The sequence below is a fragment of the Tachypleus tridentatus genome, chromosome 11, assembly GCF_004210375.1.
Source record: "Tachypleus tridentatus isolate NWPU-2018 chromosome 11, ASM421037v1, whole genome shotgun sequence".
NCBI lineage: Eukaryota > Metazoa > Arthropoda > Merostomata > Xiphosura > Limulidae > Tachypleus > Tachypleus tridentatus.
The window spans coordinates 72,581,163-72,605,904 of NC_134835.1; the positions used below are offsets into that span (position 1 = coordinate 72,581,163).

Here is a 24,742-nt window from a genome sequence, read left to right on the forward strand (position 1 = left end):
CTTTCTAAGTTTGGGGCCCGGCATGGCCAAGCGTGTTAAGGCGTGCGACTCGTAATCTGAGGGTCGCGGGTTCGCATCCCGGTGGCGCCAAACATGCTCGCCCTTTCAGCCGTGGGGGCGTTATAATATGACGGTCAATCCCACTATTCGTTGGTAAAAGAGTAGCCCAAGAGTTGGCGGTGGGTGGTGTTGACTAACTGCCTTCCCTCTAGTCTTACACTGCTAAATTAGGGACGGCTAGCACAGATAGCCCTCGAGTAGCTTTGTGCGAAATTCAAAAACAAAAAACAAACAAAAGCGTCGCATAGATACAAAAATGCATTGTTCCAACACTAGATAAGAAAAATATTGTAGAGAAAGTCCAGACCAAGACGCATCAACAAACACTAATGATTGTATCGTATCAAAATAAATTTCATGTGAAGTTAGTAAGACGCCAAACATTGATGTGAGTGAGATTAGAGATCATTCAAAGACTCCAGTGATGTCGAGAAAAACCACTTGTAGAGAAAAATATATTTGTAAAAACCTCGTTCTTTCTTTGTGAACCCGACGATGACCGAAGAAGGTCGAAACGTTATTCGCTCCTCTACGTAAAATATTTTATCTACCCAAACGAGCCGTTTTTACATATATATTATTCAAAGACTTGTTTTAATGAGTGACCAGTACAAAACAGATGTTCCTTTAAAAGCAAAATTGAGGAAAGTAAGTGTACAAAAAAAGGTCCATTAAGGGTTTCCATTCACAACAAAATGCATGGAATCAGGTTCGACATGATCACCCAGGACGAACTGAAGCTGTTAAACTTGTCACTTCTCCCAAGTGGTTAGTCTTGCATGTTACGCATTGTGCAATCACAGTGTTTATTTACTGGTTGTCAAAGACTTCACCTAATAATAACCACAGTGTTTATTTACTAACTATCCAGGTCTTCACCTAATGGTAACCACAATGTTTATTTACTAACCGTCCAAGACTTCACCGAATGGAAACCACAGTATTTATTTACTAACTGTCCAAGACTTCACCTAATGGTAACCACAGTGTTTATTTACTAACTGCCCAAGACTTCACCTAATGGTGTGTGTTTATGTGTTTATTTTTATAGCAAAGCCACATTAGGCTATCTGCTGAGCGCATCGAGGGGAATCGAACCCCTGATTTTAGCGTTGTAAATCCGTAGACTTACCGCTGTACTCACCGAATAAAAACCACAGTGTTTATTTACTAACTGCCCAAGAGTTCACCTAATGGTAACTGTATTACTTAAGTACGTTTAAAAAAAACAAGAACACTATGTTCCCATCACTGCTGCCACTGAATCTAATTGTCTGCCAGCCACAGCTTATTTTAAATACTAATTTATTTATAAAATGTGAAACAAACATTATAGTTCTTTTTATGAAGTAATTTTTTAAACTTAGAAACGTTTAATGGTTATTAATAATAATAATGACAAACAATGTGTGTCACATGTATATGTTTTGACAATAGTTATACAAATAATCTATACTGTTCTCCAGGTAATAAAGTCTTAATAGGATTGTTGTTTTGAATTAAGCGCAAAGCTACACAATGGGGTGTCCGAGCTCTGCCAAACACTAGTATTGAAACTTGGATTCTAATGGTGTGAGATCGCAGACATACTAATGTGTACTGGGGGGCACATAGTAATAATAATACGGAAAAAAACATGCGACGTAATTGTATTCTGTTCTTTGGGGTGATAGCTGATGAGAAAATTCATTAAATATTATTAAGGTTGAAAACAATTAACTGTATATTTCAAATTAAGACAGAACACTTTTTCTGAGAATAACACACAACAGAGGTCGGTACACACGATAAGTTTTTATGTTTCTTTCAAACGCGCACAGCTACACATACAATGATGTGCACGTGACCGGCAGCTTTAGTCCGCGCATACTCCGTTTCACTGCATTTGCTGAATGTACTGCAAAGAAGTTAACCTTGATCATACTTTAACATGTTTTCAGACACAGTACTTGTGCTAAAGTATAATATCTTGAAGGTCAAGTACAGTGCTTAAATGTTCTGAATTTCATGTTCAGTCCATTTTAACATTTATAATGATTCGTTATTGTTTCATCTAATCCCGTCGACCAATATAGCTCCGAAGCAACTGATGGCTTTGCATAGGCGTTGTCTTTCGCAGTTTTTTAAAGACTTTTTTAATTATCAGGTTAGTTATGTTTTGGTAATGTGACAGTAAAGAATTATTCTATTTTAAAATTCAGTAAGGTCGGGAAGGAGACCTAATTTCATTTAGTTTTTGACTAATAAAACCTATGATATTTATTAAGATAAAAAGTACATCCTACTTTATTTGCAAACTATAGGTACATGTAGTTGAAGGCTAGTAATTAATTATTATATATGTATATTTTCCCATTACTTTTCAAGAATTATTTTATATTATTCGTACAGACAATGGGAAGACTGCCAGTGGAAAAATGTTTAAGTTTGTTTTGTTGATAAGCGCAAAGCTTCACAACAGAACTTTCATACACATACGTGCTCTGCCCACTACGGGTATCAAAACAGGTTTTAAACTTTATAGGCCATCATATCTACCACTGAACCACCAGTCGAGAGACACATATTTAGGAATTGAAACACCCATTTACTCATGAATTAATGAAATACTTTGATAAAACCTAAACTTTTGAATGTTTAAATATTTAAACTGAAAATAGAATTATATGTAGTGAACATTTTTAATTGAGACCAAAGAGACTTTTGTAATGAATTTTGTTTCCTTATAAGAAGAAATCTATAAAATGGTATATCTTCATCGTACCGACTGAGGTTATCAAACCTCGATATTTAGCGTTATACGCTCTTAAGCTTAATTCTGAGCCACCGTAAAGCCTTGTAATAAATACAACTCAAATGAATACAACTGATACTTTATAGACTAGCATACAAAGTTACCCCTGCTGCGAGGTTAAATCACATCACCTTCATAAGCTAGAAATAAGATATGTAATATTACGTTCTTAAACTGACAATTCCTGAAAAAGCGGAACCACATTTTAACAGCAGCAGTTAACTTTAGTTACTTATATATTTACACTGAATTTTTCAGTTGTTACTCTTTTATTTTACACCTTTTTGTGATAAGGTATTTCTGTAACACGTATCTGTGGATAGTAAATTAATAAATATATACATAAACAATACAATTCTGGTGAAAGTATAATTCGTCAAAAGTAAATTAACAAACTTGAATCATGTATTTCAAATCCTCAAGTGGCACAGCGGTATGTTTCTTGTTTCACACGGTTAAAAACCAGGTTTCGATATTGGTGGTTAGCAGAGCACAGATAGCCCATTCTATAGCTTTGTGGTTAATTAACAAACAAACAAAAACTTTCAACAAACTTTGATAACTGCTATCATCACAGACTGATATCATTTTTGTGTCTGATTATGAAAATTTAGTGAAAGTTAATCAACAGAATTTTTTAACCGTGTGAAATTTCGCCGTTGCATGTTTGAGTGCTCTAAACCACCGAAGGATTATCCTCACAACCATTTTGCCTGTTTGTGAGAAAATTCTAACAAAATATTCATATATAAATCATGTTTTACGTTTACTTCAGTGGTTTGTGACATTTTAAGGAGGCATGGAGCTGGTTCTGATATCGAAATAATTGACAAACACCACCTTCTATAAACATAAAATAGATAAAACCACCTGTTGATTATGTTTAATAAAATTGCAAATCCTCTCGAATGAGATCCTCCTCAAAAATCTTAATGGTCCTTATTAAAATACATCTGTCAATAATATAAACATATCGTCGTTGTTAAATGTCACGATTTATTGGAATATGATTCGACCTAGTTGTTATTCGATAAAGTCTATCAATAAGGGTTTAATTTGAAGATCATTTTAACGAAATATCTTCTTTGCAATGGTTTAAATCTTTAAAAAAAATCTAAACAGTTTGTAACTTTCATTTTATCATTCAAACGTACACAACAATCGAGCTGACGGATACCTATATTATCGCAAAACTAAGTTGTAATTTTATAAGTTAGTTGATTTGTAAGGTAAAGGTGCTTGTACTACTTTTTAAAACAACTTAGGTTTAATACTTATTTCAACTGTAACTGGTAAAGTTACATGACCTGCACTGTGACTTTGTGTAGAAAGGTGCTCTATTACATATCAACTGTAACTGAACAATAAATACTACTACAGTCGCTACATTTATTATCTAGTCCACTACAACTATTCCTGGCATGGCCAAGTCGTCAAGACACTCGACTCGTAATCTGAGGGTTACGGGTTCTACTCACCGTCACACTGAAAATGCTCGCCCTTTCGGTCGTGGTGGTGTTATATAATGAGACGGTCAACCCCCTTATTCCTTGGTTAAAAAGTAGCTCAAGAGTTGGCGGTGGGTGTTGATGACTGCCTGTCTTCCATCTAATCTTGCACTGCTAAATTAGAAATGGATAGCACAGATGGTCCTCGTATAGCTTTGCGCGAAATTCAAACAAACCAAAAATATTTCTTGTTTTTTCTTATAATATTTGATGACAGTAAAAGTAGCCGTTTCTTATTCTATAATATATATATATATATTATACGACTTAAGTGTGTTAGGTGAACGCATTAAACTTATAAAATTGTTTTTGTTTATGTGTGTGTGATTGATAAACCTATTACAGTAAGCTACCCTCAAAGAAGTTAATTGGTGCAACAAGGAGCTCGTGACCTCCATTATGTTTTAGATTTTCTATATTAATCATAAACATTCCCTGTGTTGAATAAAAACTGTATAAACCAATAATCTTGGTAACCTTGCCCGCAGCGTCAAATTACGATCAAGTTAGCAACCACTTGTAGCAAGTTCACAAAATGCAATGTTAGGCTTACAAAATCAATTATTCAAGAAAATAAGTAAACTATCATGTAGTTTCTCGCTAAAATGGGTTCAGCATGGTCAGGTGGTTAGGGCGTCCACTCGTAACGTTAGGATCGCGGGTTTAAATTCCCGTCAGACCAAACATGGTAGCCCTGTCAACTATAATGTTATTCGTAGTCCAAGAGTTGGCAGTGGGTTGAGGTGAACAACTGTTTTTCTTCTAGTCTTTCACTGCTAAATTAAGAACGGCTAGGAAAATAACCCTCTTGTAGTTTTGCTCGAAATTCTAAAGAAACAATTTTCGCGAAAAATGTGAAATAAACAAAGTAGTAGGACAAAGCCTTCACAATATTAACGTATATTACGACAAAAAAAATCAGTAAGTTAATTACTATCTTCTCATGAACGATGTATTTGTAATGAAAATTTCGTTAATTATAAATCATTGTGTATTTTTAAAAATCACATATATATAACTCCAATTAGTTTGTCTTCAAATGGATTTTCTGTGTGTATGTGAGTTCGTAACTATCAAATAAAGTAAACTAAAACTAGTTATTAAAAGAAGAATAAGAAATTACTCTAAGTTTTGTTGGCCATGATATTTTTCTCAATATGGTGGATAGCTCTTCATCTTTGTGTATTATTCAGTTTTCCTGTATCAGTTTAAATCAGTTTTTTTTTACTAGCACTTAATTATTAACCAATGTATTATAACAAATAGACGATCGTGACACACAGTAACTACTTGACTGCTTGTTTGTTGGTTAATTTCGCGCAACACTACCAATGATCTATCGGTGCTAGATGTCCATATAATGCTGCAGTGATAAACTAGAGGGAAAGTAACCGGTCAACACCACTCATCACTATACAATAGAGGTCGATTTTTATTTTGGTAACAACCGAGGGCAATCATCAGGCTAAAGACTGGACCACAAATGAATACTTAGAAGACCAGTAAATGAATATAAAGTGGTTAATTAAGACCTGAAATGATTGAATGTTTTTAATGAAGAAGGTTTTAAAGAACAAATCAAGAAATCATATTAAAAATGACAAATTCTTAGGCATAGGTAATCCGCATGAATGTATATAAATATGTTTAGTTACAGAACTAGATAAACTGCGTTTTTTATGGTTAATAATGTACCTAACAGGTGACTCTTCAGTGGCTTAACGATAAGACAGAACAGTCGTGGTAGGTAGAGCAAAGAGAGCCCATTGTATAATTTTATATTAAATGGTAAATAAAGAAATGTAAATAATATATGATTAACTTGTCTAATTGTAAACTAAATGTATTTGATATAAATAGAACATATAAGAAGAGATAGAAAGAATTACAGTATTTTATCGAATTACATAATAAGTTATTATGGTTAACCTCTTTTTAATATACAATTTAAAGTTCCATGTGGAGGTTGGGGGGGTATATTTTAGTGCAGAATACTCCGGTGGAATTTATTTATATATATCTATAATAGCTTCTGTTGTTAAAACTGATAAGTTTTTAAGATTATATCATTTTTACGGCGCTTTGTTATTTTAGTTAATTTAGCAGTCCATTTTCATAAATGCAAAAAATCATATTAGAAGAGAAATATATATATGTTCATACACTTATATATTTATATACGTGTGTGTGTGTACATATATATATATATATACATTAATTAAGAAGTCATCTTAATGTTGACAGTTAAAACTACACTTTTAATTTCGTGTTTGCTGTTGTTTTAACCAAACGAAGTGAGGAATAAGCATGATATTTTAATACTAATATTCCTGTTTACCCTGTTAAAGGTGTTGCTAAAATAACTTATTGAAAGTAACATTAGCTATGTTTTCAGAGTGACATACCTACATTGAATTTCCGATAAATATAACTCACCCATTTTATGGATTTTGTTTACAGTAACCAACATCATTATTTGGCAAAATCCTTTCTGTGTGTTCGTGTCCGCTGATGATAGATAAACCGCTGGATCGATTGTTACCTATCCTAGAATGTAATCCCTCCGGGGGTAATGATACAGAGGATTGGTGTTTAGACCTGAACTCCTATCTCACCTCCGGCCGGGTTACTCCTGTGTCTTCCCCGTGGGTTGAACGGGTATATCATTTATTACATGTAGCTTTTAAAACAAATTTATGTACCAAATTAAAAAATTCACAAATAATATAGGTCTTTCTGGATTTCGTGTGAGTTACGCTACTGCTATCTGCGCTAGCTGTACCTAATATAGCAGTGAAAGATCAGCCAACTCTTAGGCTACGTTTTTACCAACGAATAGTGGGATTCATCGATACATTATAACACCCACACGGTTAACAGAGCTAGCATAATATAGCTAATAACACATGTCTGATAGAATAAAGGTTTAATTTAGATTAATATTAAAAGAAAATCACGGAGTTTTTCTTTATGTACTAACACGCCCGAGCAGGACGCTAGAGATGTTAGTGCCCTCAACGGTTAATGGGCCGCTTTCCGTAAATAATAATAATCAAACATGGGATGCTTTCGTATACTTTGCCTATGGTATCTATGTAAATTCACCAAATAGTAAAAAGTTAGCGTGACTCTTTACATTAAACAATTCACCTCAAATAAAATAATATATTTCATAATGCACTGAATAGTAGCTTTTGCTATTTGGAAATTTGATTAAGAAATGCAGTAAAGAATATTGGATCACATTACCACATGACAAGAAATCTTAAATAATTATTACACTACCAAATTACCACATAAAGAAAGCTTTATTAATTATCACACTATCGGATTATCACATTACAAAAACAAACCTTAAGTTATTAATATATTATCAGGTTACTACATGACAAGAAATTTTAACAAATTATTACAGTGTAAGATTATTGCATGACAAGAAACCTTTGCTAATTAATATATTATCAGATTATTACACAAGAAGAAACCTTAGCTATTTATTACACTAACAGATTACCACATGACAAGAAACCTCAGCTAATTATTACATTATCAGATTATTACATACGAAGAAACCTTAGCTATTTATTACACTAACAGATTACCGCATGACAAGAAACCTTAGCTAATTATTACATTATCAGATTATTACATAAGAAGAAACCTTAGCTATTTATTACGAATGGGCAAAATATAAGTTACAACATCTGAAAGGCTTGAAGTACAGGCCATTTTGTCTGAAAGGAGGTTACAGAGGGATAAAAACAGGGCAGATTTAATACGATCATGGTTATCAAACATCTGATGCTATTACAGCTAACTGGATTTAATTTCACAACGAAATTCTAGACAGGGTTAACTACAGACATGTTTTATCTCCAATGGAACACTCTGTGCCAACTTTGCTTGTCTGGATCCTCATTCGTAATATTTTTTTAGCTATTATACAAGAAGGTAATATTGCGCCGTTGAAGAAGCAACACTGGTGCTTACACAAAAAAAAAAACATTTAAATTGAACTCGAACAACGTAATTCATACATGTCTTTATTCGCGTAAATTCTGCATTGTTTGCGGTGTGTATTAAAGTATCAGCTCCAATATTTACTCGTAGTCAACCGCTGTGTAATACAAGTAGTTTGTAACATGTAGTTTGCTCTTTTGAATGTTCCTATAGAATATTGGTTTGGTTTGTTTTGAATTTCGCGCAAAGCTACACGAGGACTATCTGCGCTAGCTGTCCCTAATTTAACAGTTTAAGACTAGAGATAAGGCAGCTAGTCATCACCACCCACCGCCAACTCTTGGGCTATTCGTTTACCAACGAACATTGGGATTGACCGTCACATTATAACGCCCCCACCAAACATGCTTGCTCTTTCATCTGTGGGGGCGTTATAATATGACGGTCAATCCCAATATTCGTAATCCGAGGGTCGCGGATCATGAGTCGAGTGCCGTAACCACCTGACCATGCCGGGCCTATGTAGAATATTAATAAGTTCATATTTTTAATCTAAATCCTGACTTAAAGCGAAGTACATACCACCCACATTATATTTTACATAGTATGCGAATCGTAGTGTTTGTTCGTGTATTCGTCTGCCTTTCGTTTGAAATGACGTGAGAAGAAGCTTCAATAATGTTGAATTGTTTATTTCACACAGCAGTAAATTGTTGGGAATTAATCACACTATTATTCACACTTAAAAATTTGACGTAACTTAAAGAATACAAATGGATATTTACTATATGTTATTGTTGAGTGACTCTTAGCATGACTGAAATGCTCAACAATTACTTTTTGTGGTGGGCGAGATAAGTAACTCAGAATTTTGGCTCTGAGTAAACCAAGAGTTCAATACAGTTAACCTTTTTAAAGTACATGAAATAATTTTAGTTGATAGATTAACTTCAATATCTACTGTCACTGGGGACAGGTACTTTTGCTTATATATATATATATAAGTTACGTGTAAGAATAACAATAGAAGCATAAATCATTAATTAATGTGTGACAACTAGCAGATATACTGTCTACGGACGTATCAACTGTTTTTGATAAAACTCAACTGATAAGTTTGATTATTTTACGATAGCAAAACCTAGAAATTTTAAATTTTTTTTTGAAAAGTTATATAACACATAAGTAAACTGAAATGATAAATGATTTTTATTTAAAGATTCCGTAAAGTTAATGTAATAGCTGAATAACTTACAGATAATAAAAGGAACTAAAAGTGTTTAACTTCCTTACAATGAACAATATTTAAGCCTTAAAAAGGGCATGAAGAAGACGAGGTTAGTTGACTGATACTGTTGTTTTTTTCGAGTGTTGGGTTTATTCATAATTCAGGATGGAGTCAACGGTTCTCTCTAAGTTATATAGTCACCCTGTCTAAGAATATAAAGCACAAACTGAAGCGCTTTCGTAATTTACTAAATTACTGTCCTTATTTTAAGAAAGGGCACTTTTTATTTTTTTAAACCTTGTTCACCATATATCTTTAGAACAGTCTTCATAGTATCATTCGACAATTTTTTTTATATTTAGATGTCATCTTGGCAACGTCTTCTGGAAAGTAAATCTCCTTATTTTGATTTTAGAAAATTCCACGTTAACTTTAAAAACGATCTGTAACTGTCCCATTTTTTTAAATTCTAGATCTAGATAACAAGGACTATTCCATCGAAACGATAGTGATGCGAAAAGACGTGAGAAAGTACACATGCTGTGACTATTTCTTTTTCTCAAGGAGGAATAATAGATTCGAGATTGTATTATCAGTGAAATATATATATATATTACTTGCTTTTATTGGCCGATCCATCTGACATATCACGATGGAGATAACAACGTTCTACTTTAACCAACGATTATTATTTTTTATATAAATGCAGTATCCAAGAAAAATACCACCATCTTTTAAAACGCTGTCTAATTTCGTAACTGGTTTTGAACATTTAGACATTCGGAAAGGTAAGATAGTATAATAATAATTTTATAAACGATTAAAGATTGAATATAAATAAAAAAACAATAAAGTGATCCAGGCTTAGGTTAAATTATTTAGAATACAATGATCCCCCAGCTACTCAAGGGTAAGTCTGAAGGCTTATAACGTTAAAAAACCTACAAACACATTTAGTGGGAGGTGAAGAACAGCACAAACAGCTAATTATATAGGTTTGTGTTTAAGAAATATTAAAAAGGAACAAAGATAACATAATGATAACGCCATCTGGTGCCACATAATCAACTAATATATTTTTTCTTTGTAACGATCTGTCATTAGAAGATTGCAAACATGCTTCTGTTATTTGGATTCTTAAGATTATGACCAACATCTAAAGAACAGAAAATTGTTAAGGACAAGCTAACTACACAAAGCCATCAAATATATGCCATTAAAATATTCTGTTTCTTTTGAAATTCGCGCAAAGCTACATGAGGACTATCAACGGTAGCCGTCCGTAATTTAGCAGTGTAAGACTAAGGGAAAGCAACTAGTCATCACCCTCATCACCAGCTCTTCAGCTACTCTTTTACCAAAGAGTAGTGAGATTGACCGTCACATTATAATGCCTTCACTGTTTGATGTGACTGGGATTCGAACCGGCAACTCTCAGGTTACGAGTCAAGTGCCTTAACCCCTGGCCATGCTGGGTTAAAAATAAGGGAATGCAGCTAGTCATCACTACCACCCTTCGCCAGCTCTTGGGCTACTCTTTCATCAGCGAATAATGAGATTGATCGTGTAATTATAACTCCCACCACGGCTGATATGGCAAGTATAATTTGATGTGACAAAGAGTGAACCTTCTATCTCTAACAACCTCGCTATACCGGCCGCTACTGAAAATGAATTATATGCTTTAACCGATAACGATACTTTTATATGTTAAAAAAAAGAAGACATAATGAGAATACTCTGCACAATTTTAGATTTCTTTCTGTAAAAGTGATAAACTTCATTGAAATGTCTTGTAAGACTTTGAAAATCAGAAAAGCCTTTATATAATCGTACACTTAAGTAAAAATAAAACATTAACTTATGAATTCGTCAGGAAAGTTATTTTTAATTGTTTCCAAAGTCTTAACAGTAGATGTACTTTCAAAAGGTTCTAAAATTTGTTTCAAGAGTAAATGAAACCAGAATTGAGAGTAACAAATATTTTTATTTCTTGTTTTTGCAGTTCATATGTCACGACAGTACAGTCAGTACAAATTTCAACGTTAAGCTTCCCTTTTGTGAGGTATTTTAGTGTCTACTGACTGGATGACAGCAACAAATTACTGTAATATGATACGAGTGATTAAAGTAGGTGATCTTTGTCCCCCTTTCGGAAAATAACTTACGCGTTATTAAAGTTTCAAGTTGTATTGTGTACATTATTTGATTTTTGCAAATTATTATATTTTACAAGGAACTTAAATTCCAAAACGTATTTTAGAAAACAAGTAAGTTACTTATTTGATCTTAGGGAAACCCAATTGCTGATACTAAATGGCTTCAATATAGTTCTTCAGTTCCATTGAAGTTCCCTACTTGTTTGCCTGTTGCTTGGCTCAAAGCTACACAATGATCTGTCTGTGCTCTTCTCACTGTCAGCAAAAAAACTCGATTTTTAGTGTTAAGAGCCCCAGAACCTATCACTGAACCATTAGGGGCAAGCTGTGCACTTAGAAAATTATACCAGGAATTCAGTATATGAGCAGTTTTTTTTTTTTTAATGAGTAAATAAAGAATAGTAGCATTCTCACTCGTCAAATATTCCTGAGAATTAACCTGTTGACTGCCAAGTGTTTAAGCTGCTATAATACAACTCTAATGCTTCTTCATTTTGTAACTTTTTTCGTGACGCCATTTTGGATCGAAAGTGAAACAATTTGTAAGTTAATCAAATGCATGTATGGTGCTAACATTTAGCGTTGAAGTTAGGTATTATTGAGAACGAATTAACTCGTCCGTGGCATTGTGTTACCGATAGGCTTGGACGAGTTATCTCGTCTACGGCACTGAACAGGTTAAGGAAAATGAAAGTAAGTTGTGTCATCTAAGCGGAGCCACGTTATCAGATTTATCTTGAATAATCTTTATATCCTAAAGTTTGTTAAGAATGTTTGTACGAAAGACTGAAAGTAATTTATCGTAAGTGATAAGTACGAAAAATATAAACATCTTTAAAGTTAGTTATATTGCATGGACGATTGTATGAATTTGTGATATAAAAAATACTTATTCGTAATGGGACTGGAATACGTTTACATTTTCTCAACATTTTTTCTAGGCTTGTTCATCGAATCAACGGGGTCCGATTATGATAACCAGTGCGTATAGTCTGGTTTCGTACCGCTATGTGGTACACATGCATGTACCGGTTGCACTAGAAGTACGGCTGACAGCTGTAGGCAGTACGAGTGTTTGAAATAACACCTACATTCGTAACACATAAAATCTGTTATACGTAGTTAGTTATCATGGCCATATTTTACCTTCTATTTGGAAAATTCAAAATTTAAAAATTCAAATCTATAATTTGGAGATGGTATGAACGCTACAAAATTACAAATTTTTGTTCTCTAAATTTTGAAACTTTACTTTTCCCTATCGAATTTCAATTGGTGACGATTCTAAGCTTCCAAAATACCCCAAACCTAGTTATACTATACTCTGCCTCCATTTCAAGTTCTTTTTAAATTTGCAGTCCTACTGTTCATTTCGTGTTGTTGAGCAGAAAAGTTTTGTTTGTTTGTTTTTATATTTCACGCAAAAGTTACACGAGGGCTATCTGTGCTAGCCGTCCCTCATTCAGCAGTGTAAGACTAGAGGGAAGATAGCTAGTCATCACCATCCACTGCCAACTCTTGGATTACTTTTTTATCAACGAATAGTGGGATTGACCGTAACATTGTAACTCCTCAACAGCTGAAAGGGCGAGCATATTTGGTGCGATGGGGATTTGAGCCTGCAACCCTCGGATTACATATATGCCTCGAGTCATATGCCTTAACCACCTGGCCATGCAGGGCCAAGCAGGAAAGTAGAGAATTAGCTACCTGTTTCTACACATTGTTTGTATCGATACCCAGATCCTAGGTTTTTGGAGAACGTACTAGTCGCCGATCCACGGTGAGACGCGTTCTTACTGGCTAGTTGCAGTAAAGAAGAGTGGTGAAACTGCAAAAGATATCTTGATAACGAAAAACAGCCTTGTATTAGTATTGAAATGCTATCATATAGATAAGTTCAGCTGTTCCTGAACACGTATACATCTAAATGTTCTCATGCAGATGTTGAGAAAACGACTTTCGACAAATAACTTTGAACATCACCCAATTTCATGTGGTAAATATGAGATACAATTATTGCATTTTAGAAATATGCGTTTATGTTTAAGTAAATTCGTTCCTATTTCTAGTTTTATTCATTTTTTTAAATCATCACTTCACTTTTTTACATGTACTCTTTTATAAATGAAGTAGGAACATTTTGAAATTTATGTTCATTTTAAGTGAATCACTCAGTGACTCAGCGAGTGAATCATTTAACGACTCACTCAATGACGTGTTGCTTGTGCAGCTTCAAAAGTACATTTGCTTTCCGTTACGAGGATTAAGTTCGTTTATTTGTTTTTAATTTAGTGCAAAGATACGCAAGGGCTATCTGCACTAGCCGTCCCTAATTTAGCACTGTAAGACTAGAGGGTAGGCAGCTAGTCATTACCACCCACCGCCAACTCTTGGGCTACTCTTTTACCAAAGAATAGTGGGATTGACTGTCACTTTATAACGCCACAACGGCTGAAAGGGCTAGCATGTTTGATGCGACAGGGATTCGGACCCGCGACCCTCATATTAAGAGTCGAACGCCTTAACCCATCTGGCCATACTGGGCCACGAGGATTAAGACAGTGGTGCAGTTTTGTGTGTTGTTAATTACAAACCTCACTGAAAGTTTATTTATTTATAGTTAAGCACAAAGCTACATCACGGAGTATCTCTGCTCTGCCCACCATGGGTATCGAAACCCGGTTTCTTGCAGTGTAAGTCTACAGGCACACAGCTGTGCCACTGGGGGCGTCATTGAAAGAAATATAAAGTCACAAAGGCAGAGTGTAATGTAATTTCAAAGTATGGATTTTCTGTAGTCTAAACGTTCTGTTTATTTATGCGATGAATTTCTGATGTACTAAAATACAAAAACCTTATGGCCTGGCATGGCCAAGTATGTTAAGGCGTTCGACTTGTAATCCGAGGGTCGCGAGTACGAATCCCGGTCGCACCAAACATGATCGCCCTCCCAGCCGTGGGGATGTTATATAAATGACGGTCAATCCCACTATTCGTTGGTAAAAGAGTAGCCCAAGAGTTGGCGGTGGGTGGTGATGACTAGCTGCCTTCCCTCTAGTCTTACACTGCTAAATTAGGGACGGCTAGCGCAGATAGCCCTCGAGTAGCTTTGTGCGAAATTCAAAATTCAAATTCAATACAAAACCTTTCACGTACGAAAAGTACGCGACAGCAAATATCAGTAATTTAAATGTTTTCTTCACTTATGTTTCCTTTTTCATCGATTCGCTGAATTTTGTTTCATCATCACAAACTAATGAGAAACGATTCTTACAATCTTTTAAAATCTTCAGATATTGACTTCGAGAGGATAGGTCCGCGGTGCAAAACCGAACATGGACAGAGGTAATTAAATGATTTATGCGTTTTTTTATTTAATTTGGAATTGTCAACAATCTTTCTTAGATATTTTTTGTAAATATTCAATATTTTTACCAGTTTGTTCTTATTGGGTAACGGTATATTTTTATAGAAAATAGATTCGTTGATCTCTAGTTATAATTACGTGGATGGATAGAAAAAAAAACCCTAATTAAACTTTCATACAGTACGACATCATTATTACTTTAAAAAATATTGTTTATTTTTGACATAACAGACAATTTTAACCGAATTTTGAGTTATTCGATTACTATTTTATTCAAAACTTCACCTTCCGAAACATTTTACTTGAAACGTCTTAATATTAAAAGCCAACTTTATGATTAAGATTTAGATAATAGATTAAACAGGTTTACATATTAATTTCTCAAAGTTATAAATTTACTATTGATATTTGTAATATATATATATATATTCACTAATCATTAATAATGTGACAATTAAGTCAAGTTTAGAAATAAGCACAAAATTTGTTTTCGTACATAGGAAGTGAATGTCTACAAATATAATATAATAAAATATAATATAACAAAATTTTGAAAGTGAGCATTATGTTTCATGTACAAAGTTACCAAAGTGAGTAAAGTTTAGGTATTCTTTAAGTTAATGCATGTTTTTCTTTTACAAGACAACTCTACTTAACCGAGTTGCTAATTGTTTTTGGTCAAGAACCTGTAAGAAACTACTTTTTCAATAATATTGTAAGACTTATCTTTAAAAACTTGTCAGTTGCAAAGAATACCGAGTATTAACAAATGTTATATTCATTATATATAGTATTTGATTTGAACATTTATTATTTAACTAATGAGTTTATCTATCTTAAATAACATTGTAAATTTTAAAATTTTCATGAGAAATCGTAGTTAAATTAAATTGGAAAATTATTTTAATAATGTTCCAGTGTTCACTGTCGTTTAATGTTTAATCTTTGTTTTTTACCAAAACAGAAGGTATTTTAAAACTATCCAATGGTGAGAAACTGCTGACTATCGCCGTCGTTATGGGAATCCTTAACCCTAACTATCCTACTCACAGTGTGCGTAGTAACTCCCGTTTGTTGGCTGTATACTTGCGTACATCGGAACAAAGAAAAAGGTAAACAGTCCTTCCAGAAATATTTTGCTTCAAAGTTGACAAAAAGCGGACCTGTAGTTTCTGAGAAGCAGTTTTTTTTTTTTTTTAATTTTGTTAATTTCAACGAACCGACAACTTGTGACCATAACAATGAACTGAGGCAGTGTTTCATTTCTCCTAATATAAGATTCACAAAGTGTTTTAGATGTTCTTTAAACCTAGAGGTAAAAAAAGTAATTCATTTTCACACTGTTTCGATTACACAGTGAACTGACATTTGACTGATCTAGCCAAACTACATTATTCATTTCAGTCACTCCTAAGTAGCAGCCTTAATAACTTTTAAATTATTATATTTCAAAACTCAAATTTCTTTTCCACCGATCAGTTGGTAACTAGTACCAATTTTTTCTATAACATAAGCATTGGAGTTAATTATCACTCTACGTTATTGTTATTTATACGATTTATTTACTTTTAGAGAAGAAATTGCATGATGTTGAATTACAAGGGGAAGCGACGCCCATCAAACGAACGGTGGCGCGTCACTACGGACTTCAATCAAACCGGTCTTCTCGTGTAACTTCAGAACCTATGGTAGAAAGTAGAAAATACACAGAAGACTCGACCTATAGCAGCATGTCTGGTAGCAGTCGTGGTGACGGAACAATATCTCTCTATGTTGGTTTGATAAATAGATAGATAATATTTATGTATTAGTTGAAAACAATACTAGTTGATTTTTATGTAAAAGATTCCATGTGAACAAGACTTGTTGTAACCTAATCATTAGCGCATCGGATTATGAACCTGAGAGTCCATAGTTCATGTCTTGTTGCTACAAAATCACTTAGCTCTGAGTGAATCAGAGAGTGGCGACCAAATTCCCAATAAGACTATCACAATAGCTGCCAATGGATCTTACTGATTAGCTATTATCCCTCTAGTCTGTTTACTCAAAATTAGATACCTACATAAGTGGACTTTGTGTAGGTTTGCGCGAATTTCTGAAAAGAAAACGCTGTCTGTCGACGTGTGTGTATTAAATAATAATAAATAAGGAAGGCGGGGGAGGTCCTTTCAATTATTTTTCTCACTACAAACACAATATGCTTTGTGATTGTTTCTCTCAGATTTTTAGGGCTGTTGAAAAACAAGATAGCATGTGCATAAATATGATTCGTGATACCTGAATGAAGTAATTGCTATATATTATACTTTTTACAGCATAGTTCTAAAATAAAATAACTGTTCAGCTATTCTTGAAATGCTTTGCTCTTTCTGTTAAGACCTTCTTTAGGCTGTTTTCTTAGTGTTTGGCGTACAGGAGTTGTGGTCTAATTAGAAAAAGAAATCGAAGTTTTGTTTAGAAATATGTAGGGATAAATAACAAGCCACACTAAACGTAAATCTATAAATATTCGTTAAAACAGGTATTTCAAATATTAACGCAAGCATTAAAATTATAAACACGAACTTTACCGTAAATGTTCATGAAATGATATAAACAAGAAGTTGTTTTGGAGTGTACTTCCTAACAGTCTGCCTAAGGGTTATTAGATTTAGATGGGGGACGTTTCGATACACTGACACTTGTCTACGTGTGTATAATTGTAGTGTAAGTTTACCTTCAAAAGGAAACTGTTGGGAAGCGAACTTCTTGAATAAACAGATAATAGTTGTCTTCTACTGCACAGAGTGAACTTTCTTTCGACATTCCCCTCACCAATGAAGATATGGAGGCAAGCTACGGTCAAGTGGTCTTCTCTATTGTTTACAAGCAACAACAAAACCGAAGTGAAGGGCAACTCATCCTCTATTTAAAGGTAGGAAGAATTACTGAAACATTACCAAATAAATGCTAAGAATACGACTACAACAAAGCATAATTACTAAACAGTTTAATACCAAACTATTTTGTGGGGCTGGGCATAGTCAGGTGGTTAAGGCACTCGACTCGTACTCCAAGCTTTAAACTCTAATTATCTAGTAGTTAATACGAAAATACCATAAACCTAAGCACATGCATAACTATTACACAGTTTAAAGTTTAACGCTAGACAGACAAAAAGTACCTCAATTTATAAAAATTATCTTCTCAAGTAAATATGCCATGAACTATTGGGAGGCAAACCTTCCCATGAATGAGAGGATGGGGGGTTTATTTTCTAGGAAAATATTTCACCCTCAATTCAAAGGATATTAACGATTTTAAAAATATAATTGAAGTTAAATTTCTTTTAGGGTGGGAGGAAATCAAATTCTTACAGAGTCCTTGATACTGGAAACTCTTGTATTGTTTGAAGGTGAAAATGCCGTAGTATGTGGTCTGGTAAGGGGAATCAAACCCCTGGTTATAAAATTGTAAATCCGAAGACTTACCACTGTCCCACCAGAGGACGTGTGTCATTGGATTAAACTTTAGTTTTACGGCACGTTCAGTAAAAACGTAAAAACTGGTACTTTTGTTGTCAAATTCTTCAACTTTTCTTGGGGGAGGGGCAATTTCTGTACCATGCAAATGTAGTTCCCATATATGTGTAGAATTTCGTAACCCTTAACACTTCCTGAAGTTTAAGAATCATAGCTTTCGGATAGATTAATATTATGTTTTGGCACTGTTTTAAAACAATAGGTTGAGTACAAGACAAAGCTAAGATAATTTATACAGTATTTTCAAAGTAACACTAGTAGGGCAAAATAACTTTCAGTCTCAAATATCAAAGTGTGAGTTTAAATGTTAATGTTGTGGATAGAAGAACACGTTTAGCTGACATGTAATTTATTGGACTTGTACATTGAATTTTCAATGACATTATTAGTTTAATAAATGGTATTTTTACTTTATTAGGAAGCTCAAGATTTACCCTCTCGTATTTATGGCGGGATCATTGACCCTTATTTATTAGTTCAGATTATCAAAGACAGAGGTCACAAACGTCGCACTAAAGGTCGCTCCTTTCCTTATTATGAATTCCGAAGTGGTACGAAGAGAAAAAGTCAGCATCCTCTGTTTCGAGAGACAGTGATAGTGAATATGCTGAGCTCACAACTGAAAGACTACATTCTAAGAATTGCTGTGGTTGATGAGGAAAAGATTGTGAATGACACAGTTCTTGGAGAAATCTCAATTCCCTTACAGGAGTTCCATCTAGAAGAAAATCATGTGCACGTATTAGACCTACTGGAGCCCAAACAAGTAACTTTATAATATTTTACTCGTCGTTGCCAAAAATAATTTCTTTTAAAGCTAGAAATATTCGCCTCATGTTATTGTGGAAATTAATGATCATTCATAGTAGTGTTAGATAAAGATTATATATTACATTTAAAACGCCCATAAAACTGTTATGAATAAAAAAAATTTAGGAATATTATTTTACTGCTTTATGACTATTCATTACACTTATTTGTGGATTTTACTACCAGACTCTAAGTGGAATAAAAATACGGCGTTAAAATAATAGTTAACCTTTAATTCTTCACTTAATCCTGGATGAAATGTGTCTGCTTAAAATATCTGGTACAAAAAAGGAAACAAAAGAAAGAGTAGCACAAGCTTATAATTAATTACTTCTCGGTTTAGTACCATTAGGCAAATTTTATGTGTATGAGAAAACAACATTTTGACTTATGAGGTCTTAAACGGTGAGTAACCGGTTGATATTCGTATTGAGATATTAAACAAATGCAATCAATTGACTGAAAACATAAATTTTTATGTTGAACTATTATTGTGTTACTACGTTTGAAAGAATTTTGCCAGTCTTTATACTGAAATCTGAAAGTATAAAACGTATATTTTGTGGACCACAATGTCCTATAGGTAACAGGTGACATTCAGGTAAAGAATAATCTAATCAAAAATACCTTAGTCGTGAAAAAAAAGTGGACAAATAAGATTGAGTGTGCAACGTAAAAGAATTGACCAAAAGTTGCTGACCAAACTGGTAGCTATACTTATAGCATTGATAGTAATTTTATCTTTAATTTACATCAAGTAGGTGATCGTCAGAGGATGTTAAATTAAAAATAAGCTGCTTAGAGGATAAGGTTATAAGAGTTAAAAAGTATTGTGAGATTTCCAAATAAGATATGACTTTTTATTAGTAGTTTTCTGGAATTCGTTTCATTACTTGTTGGTTTGTAATTAACGTGTATACATTAGAATGAAATTCAGATTAGTTTGCATTTTTAAACACCAACTGTGCTGCTTTAAGAATATTATATAGCTCAATGTTACGTGTAAAATAACTCAGTAATTTAAGACTGTAGAAGCACATCTATTAATTAAGAACTAATGGCGGATTGACTACAAGTAACAACCTACTTTCGTTTAGGTAGACCATTAACAATAAAGAAATGATATGAGGACAAGAGATGTGTTATTTCTGTATTCTCAAATTGAGCATACAACTAAAAATCGTTTTTTTTTTCTTAAGGACAATGGAGAGATTCTGTTTGGTTTAAGCTATCTACCAACTGCAGAACGCCTGACATTTACTATTGTAAAAGGCAGTAATCTTCGTGTTGTAACTGATGATTTGGAAACGTTTGGTAAGTAGAAAGGTAAAGTAAAAGGGACATTGCTAAAACTAATCAATAAGACTAAAACTTGTTGATATGACACACTTTCTAACTTTGGAGACCATTGCGAATTAACAAAAATTAATTATTGCAACAAATAAGTTCTATTAGGAAATCATCTTCACAATAACTTGTTTATAATTGGATTGAAGAAAAGATGTTGAAATATTAAAACATATTTCATCTTAAGAAGTAGTAAGTACAAACATGATTCTTTCTAATCACTGAAATTTAGTATAGAATATTTGTATAAAATTAAATTTAATTATCGAAAACACTTAACGACAAAGTGTTTTACTTAAAAAGGCATTTCATAAATATCACCGTTTCTCAAGAAAATCCACATGATGCTGTTTATTGAAACCTTTTTTATTCAACACTTTCCATCCTTGGTTCTTCAGCAATTTTATTATATGTAGTTATAAATGTTTATGCATTTTAAATATACAAGTTTGTTTCTTTAGCTCCTTACGTACGAGTACTTTTGTTTCACAATGGAAAGATGCTAAAGAAAAGGAAGACGTCCAGTCGCCTAGGATCTGAGTGCCCATCCTATAATGAATCTCTAACTTTTGATCTTCCTCTGTTGGAAATGGAGAACGTCATGTTCATTGTAGCCGTAAGCCACCGAGACACTACATTGAATTATAAGAATTCTTCTAGTCCCAAGTCGATCAAACGTGACAAGCATGTGGGCAAAATTGTAATCGGCCCGCGAGCACGTGGAAGTGCCTTTTATCATTGGTTGGCAATGAAGCAGTCACCTAGAAAGCAAGTAACCCAGTGGCATACCATTCATTAAAATCTGCTGGAAACAATTATTTTATAAGATATTTAACACGTTTGGATAAAAGTTTGCGCACACTAAACCAAACATTTCGATTTGTTAAACAATGGTATACTGATAAATGATAATATAAAATATATTTTGTACAAAAGATTCCCGAACTTAATATTTAGTTTAATTTTTTGGGATGTGTCTCACTTTAGATTTTCGCAAGCAACAAAAGACTGTTATATGAAATTTAAAGTAGTTTTAATTTTAAAGTAATTCTGTTTGATTGAACAGAATAATATTATAGATTTTTGGATTTTTCTTTGGCTGAGAATCGCTGGTTTTTCTCATGTTATAACAAATCATATATTCTTATTTTAACAGTAGTATTACATTAGTTTAACTAATTTATTGCTTTTTTTACATCTATTTCAATTCCAAAACAAGCAAAGCGTTCTACTGTGTTTAAAACCAGAAGCTGTAAAAGCAATGAAGACTATTAAGGCCCAATACTTAAGTTAAATATCACGCTTGTCAACGGTTTGTAGTTCCATAGTGTTCTCAATCACTCCATTTTATACATGTTTCTCAAGTGAAGTTTATATATATATTTATACTTACTGTATTGTATATAAACAGCGTTTCAGGTTTTTAACTATTGTGGGCTTAGCCTAATTGAAGAATTCTGACAAGCTGCTTGTGACAGTTAACAGGTAAGCCTATTTTCTGATACTGAGGCCATCTGTAACGTGACAGACCACCGGCATATTCGAGTTCTAATACTGACCAAAGGTCATTTGTGACATATGAAAAACAAATAAGTAGATCTTTCTGATACAGTGGCCATCTGTGACTTCTGACAAACCACAGGTAAATTTAAGTTCCGATTCTGAACTAATCGTCGTCTATGACTAATGACGGATGAGTCTGGAACGCCAATTTTACAAGTTTGTGGCTAGAAATTCGTAATGTACTTAGTGTTTAATGCACGTTCATCTAACCCAGAATTTTTAACAGAACTTATATCTGTTAAAAAACTGTTATTCTTAAAATTGTTTAGGTATAGTATAATGAATGTTCCTAACATTTTGCTTCACAGAAATATTGGTCTTCAAAGCACCGCAAACTTAGAAAATTGGTTTATCCTACAGAAAAGTCTTATTGTGTTTGTTTTAATTAACGTGTTAATTATAAGACATTAGAATATCTTAACTAATCAATGTCATAATGGTTTAAGCACCCATAAACCGTTTTTTTAAACACATAATATTTTTTATCACAAAAGTAAACGCACATTATTTTCTTGACTCCTGTGGAACATTTCTAATATCAAATTATCTGACATTGTTAATAATATGTTACATATAATTAAATTGAAATAGAGATAGTCTTTATTGAGTCTAGTAAAGTAAGAACAGTTAGTTAAAATGAAAGTTTTTGTAAATATTGAAATAGTGCTTAAATTGTTTTGTTGAAGAAAACAAAATACGCCGCCCAAGTATATGTGGTTGTAGGTTTAAATATGGCTTTGTATTATTCATTGGATTTGATAATACTTTTAAATGGTATTATTCCGTTATTTCTGTGACACTTTGTAGTGCTATAATTAATATTTATGAATTTTAGTAAATAGAGTGATCAAGAAGCTCAAGATTTGTCTTTCTAACCCTATAGTGCAATCGTTGATTTCTGTTTATTAGTTTTGAGCATCAAAGACAGAGGTGATAAGCATTCCAGTAAAAGCAATTTTGTGCCAGTTACAAATTTCTGGTCAGTAATGACAGAGAAAAAAAAAAGGGTCATAATATGCTATTCATAGAGGCATTGACTGAATATGATGAGCTCAAGTGAAAGGTTACTTTCTAAAGATTCTTATGTTTGGTGAAATAAATGTTTTGAATTAAGCACAAAGCTACAGTAATTCATGAAGAGAGAACTCTGAATCTTGGAGGGATCCTAATTCTTTCAGAGAAACTTCATGTACACGCTTTAGACTTACTGCAACCAAAACAAGCGATTTTGTGTTTTTACTTAATGTACGAAAAAAATAATTTCTGTGAATATTAATAGTGGTTTTTATTATCAGGATATTATATATTAGACTATGTTTAATACATGAATAAGAACGTTGTATTCCTGTGTTATAAACGAAGAAATAGTAATTTATATTTTATCGAAAGCTGTCTATTTATCTAGTAAAACAATTTAAATTTAACTTTGTATTTTAGGCTTAACAGCAACTCTTACGATGTGAAATTGTGGTATTAAAATGCGTTTGTACTGATCAATATTTGAGAAAAAACAGTTGTTTTATTCTTTAAAAGTGACATTCTATTGTTCTATCTATATATTTATCCACCATGTATTTTTTGGATCTGATAGTTTTATCAGAAAATTCTTTTAACTAGAGAGTGAAGCGGGTATGGTTTCTTATGTTGAACACGGAATGAAAACTTTTTAACCCTTTTAATCACTTAATTCTTTAATATACAAGAATATGTGATTTAATACTTTCCAAGTTAAGTTATTAGTTATTAAAAACTATTTCTATGACATTCGTCGTCTCGTCGTAATGAGTTCGGGTATGTCCTCGCAGTTAAACCAGAGACAGAAGACCCCCACTGAGATGCTTATGGTAGGTGGTAGGAACAAGACTACTGGGTATATAGCGTAAGTAAAAGTAAGGAAAAACTTTAAAAAGTGAGAATAGTTTTACCCATCCAATACACACGTTACACATGAACTACGACAACAACTTATTTTCTGTGGAATGAACCTTATTTTAAACAGTTTCTAACTTCTAATGTTTAAATCAAGTTTCTGTTCAGTTTCTTCTGTATCTTGTACATAAGAAATCAACACGTAAGAGAAGAAACTGTCAACTATACGCACTCTGTTATACACTCTTCTATTATTATTTACTTCAATATAGGAGTTTGCCTAACAAGAACCTTAATAAATGAATAAGAAGTAAAACGAAGTAGAATAATGCAAGAAAGACTGGATAAAGAATTACCATTTGTTTACTGTTTAGACAGAGTAGGATTAATCAATCTCAACTAAACTAAGGAACATTTAGCTGAGCCTTAGATCTCGCAAGCTTCTCAAAGCTAGCTTTTTAGCAAAACCCCAAAGTTCTAACACTCTCAGAGGAACCTGCTACTAAAACTGAGCTCAAGGTCTGTAGCCAAACTGTACACGATAAAATAT

The 24,742-nt window shown here is 33.2% G+C and overlaps 1 protein-coding gene across 4 annotated transcripts; it reads left to right on the top strand.

Annotated features, from left to right (window-relative positions):
- The first annotated feature begins 1,956 nt into the window (after positions 1 to 1,956).
- Positions 1,957 to 23,820, top strand: LOC143232451 (synaptotagmin-A-like). 4 transcript variants are annotated; one of them, XM_076467917.1, is made up of 8 exons: positions 1,957 to 2,206; positions 15,006 to 15,057; positions 16,044 to 16,191; positions 16,652 to 16,851; positions 17,868 to 17,996; positions 19,022 to 19,369; positions 20,613 to 20,727; positions 21,222 to 23,820. In XM_076467917.1, exons 4-8 carry the CDS (start codon positions 16,765 to 16,767, stop codon positions 21,557 to 21,559), a joined length of 1,017 nt encoding a protein of 338 aa, XP_076324032.1. In that variant the 5' UTR covers positions 1,957 to 2,206; positions 15,006 to 15,057; positions 16,044 to 16,191; positions 16,652 to 16,764; the 3' UTR covers positions 21,560 to 23,820. The 4 variants fall into 4 exon arrangements, with proteins under 4 accessions (XP_076324032.1, XP_076324034.1, XP_076324031.1 ...); XM_076467919.1 differs by lacking the exon at positions 1,957 to 2,206 and adding an exon at positions 12,097 to 13,708; XM_076467918.1 differs by lacking the exon at positions 1,957 to 2,206 and adding an exon at positions 14,740 to 14,893.
- The last annotated feature ends 922 nt before the right edge of the window (positions 23,821 to 24,742 follow it).

Coding starts and splice junctions, on each gene's coding strand:
- LOC143232451 (XM_076467917.1), top strand. CDS start 16,765: ATGGTAGAAAGTAGAAAATACACAGAAGACTCGACCTATAGCAGCATG. Junction 17,997..19,021: donor AACTCATCCTCTATTTAAAG/GTAGGAAGAATT, acceptor TTACTTTATTAG/GAAGCTCAAGATTTACCCTC. Junction 20,728..21,221: donor TGATGATTTGGAAACGTTTG/GTAAGTAGAAAG, acceptor TTGTTTCTTTAG/CTCCTTACGTACGAGTACTT.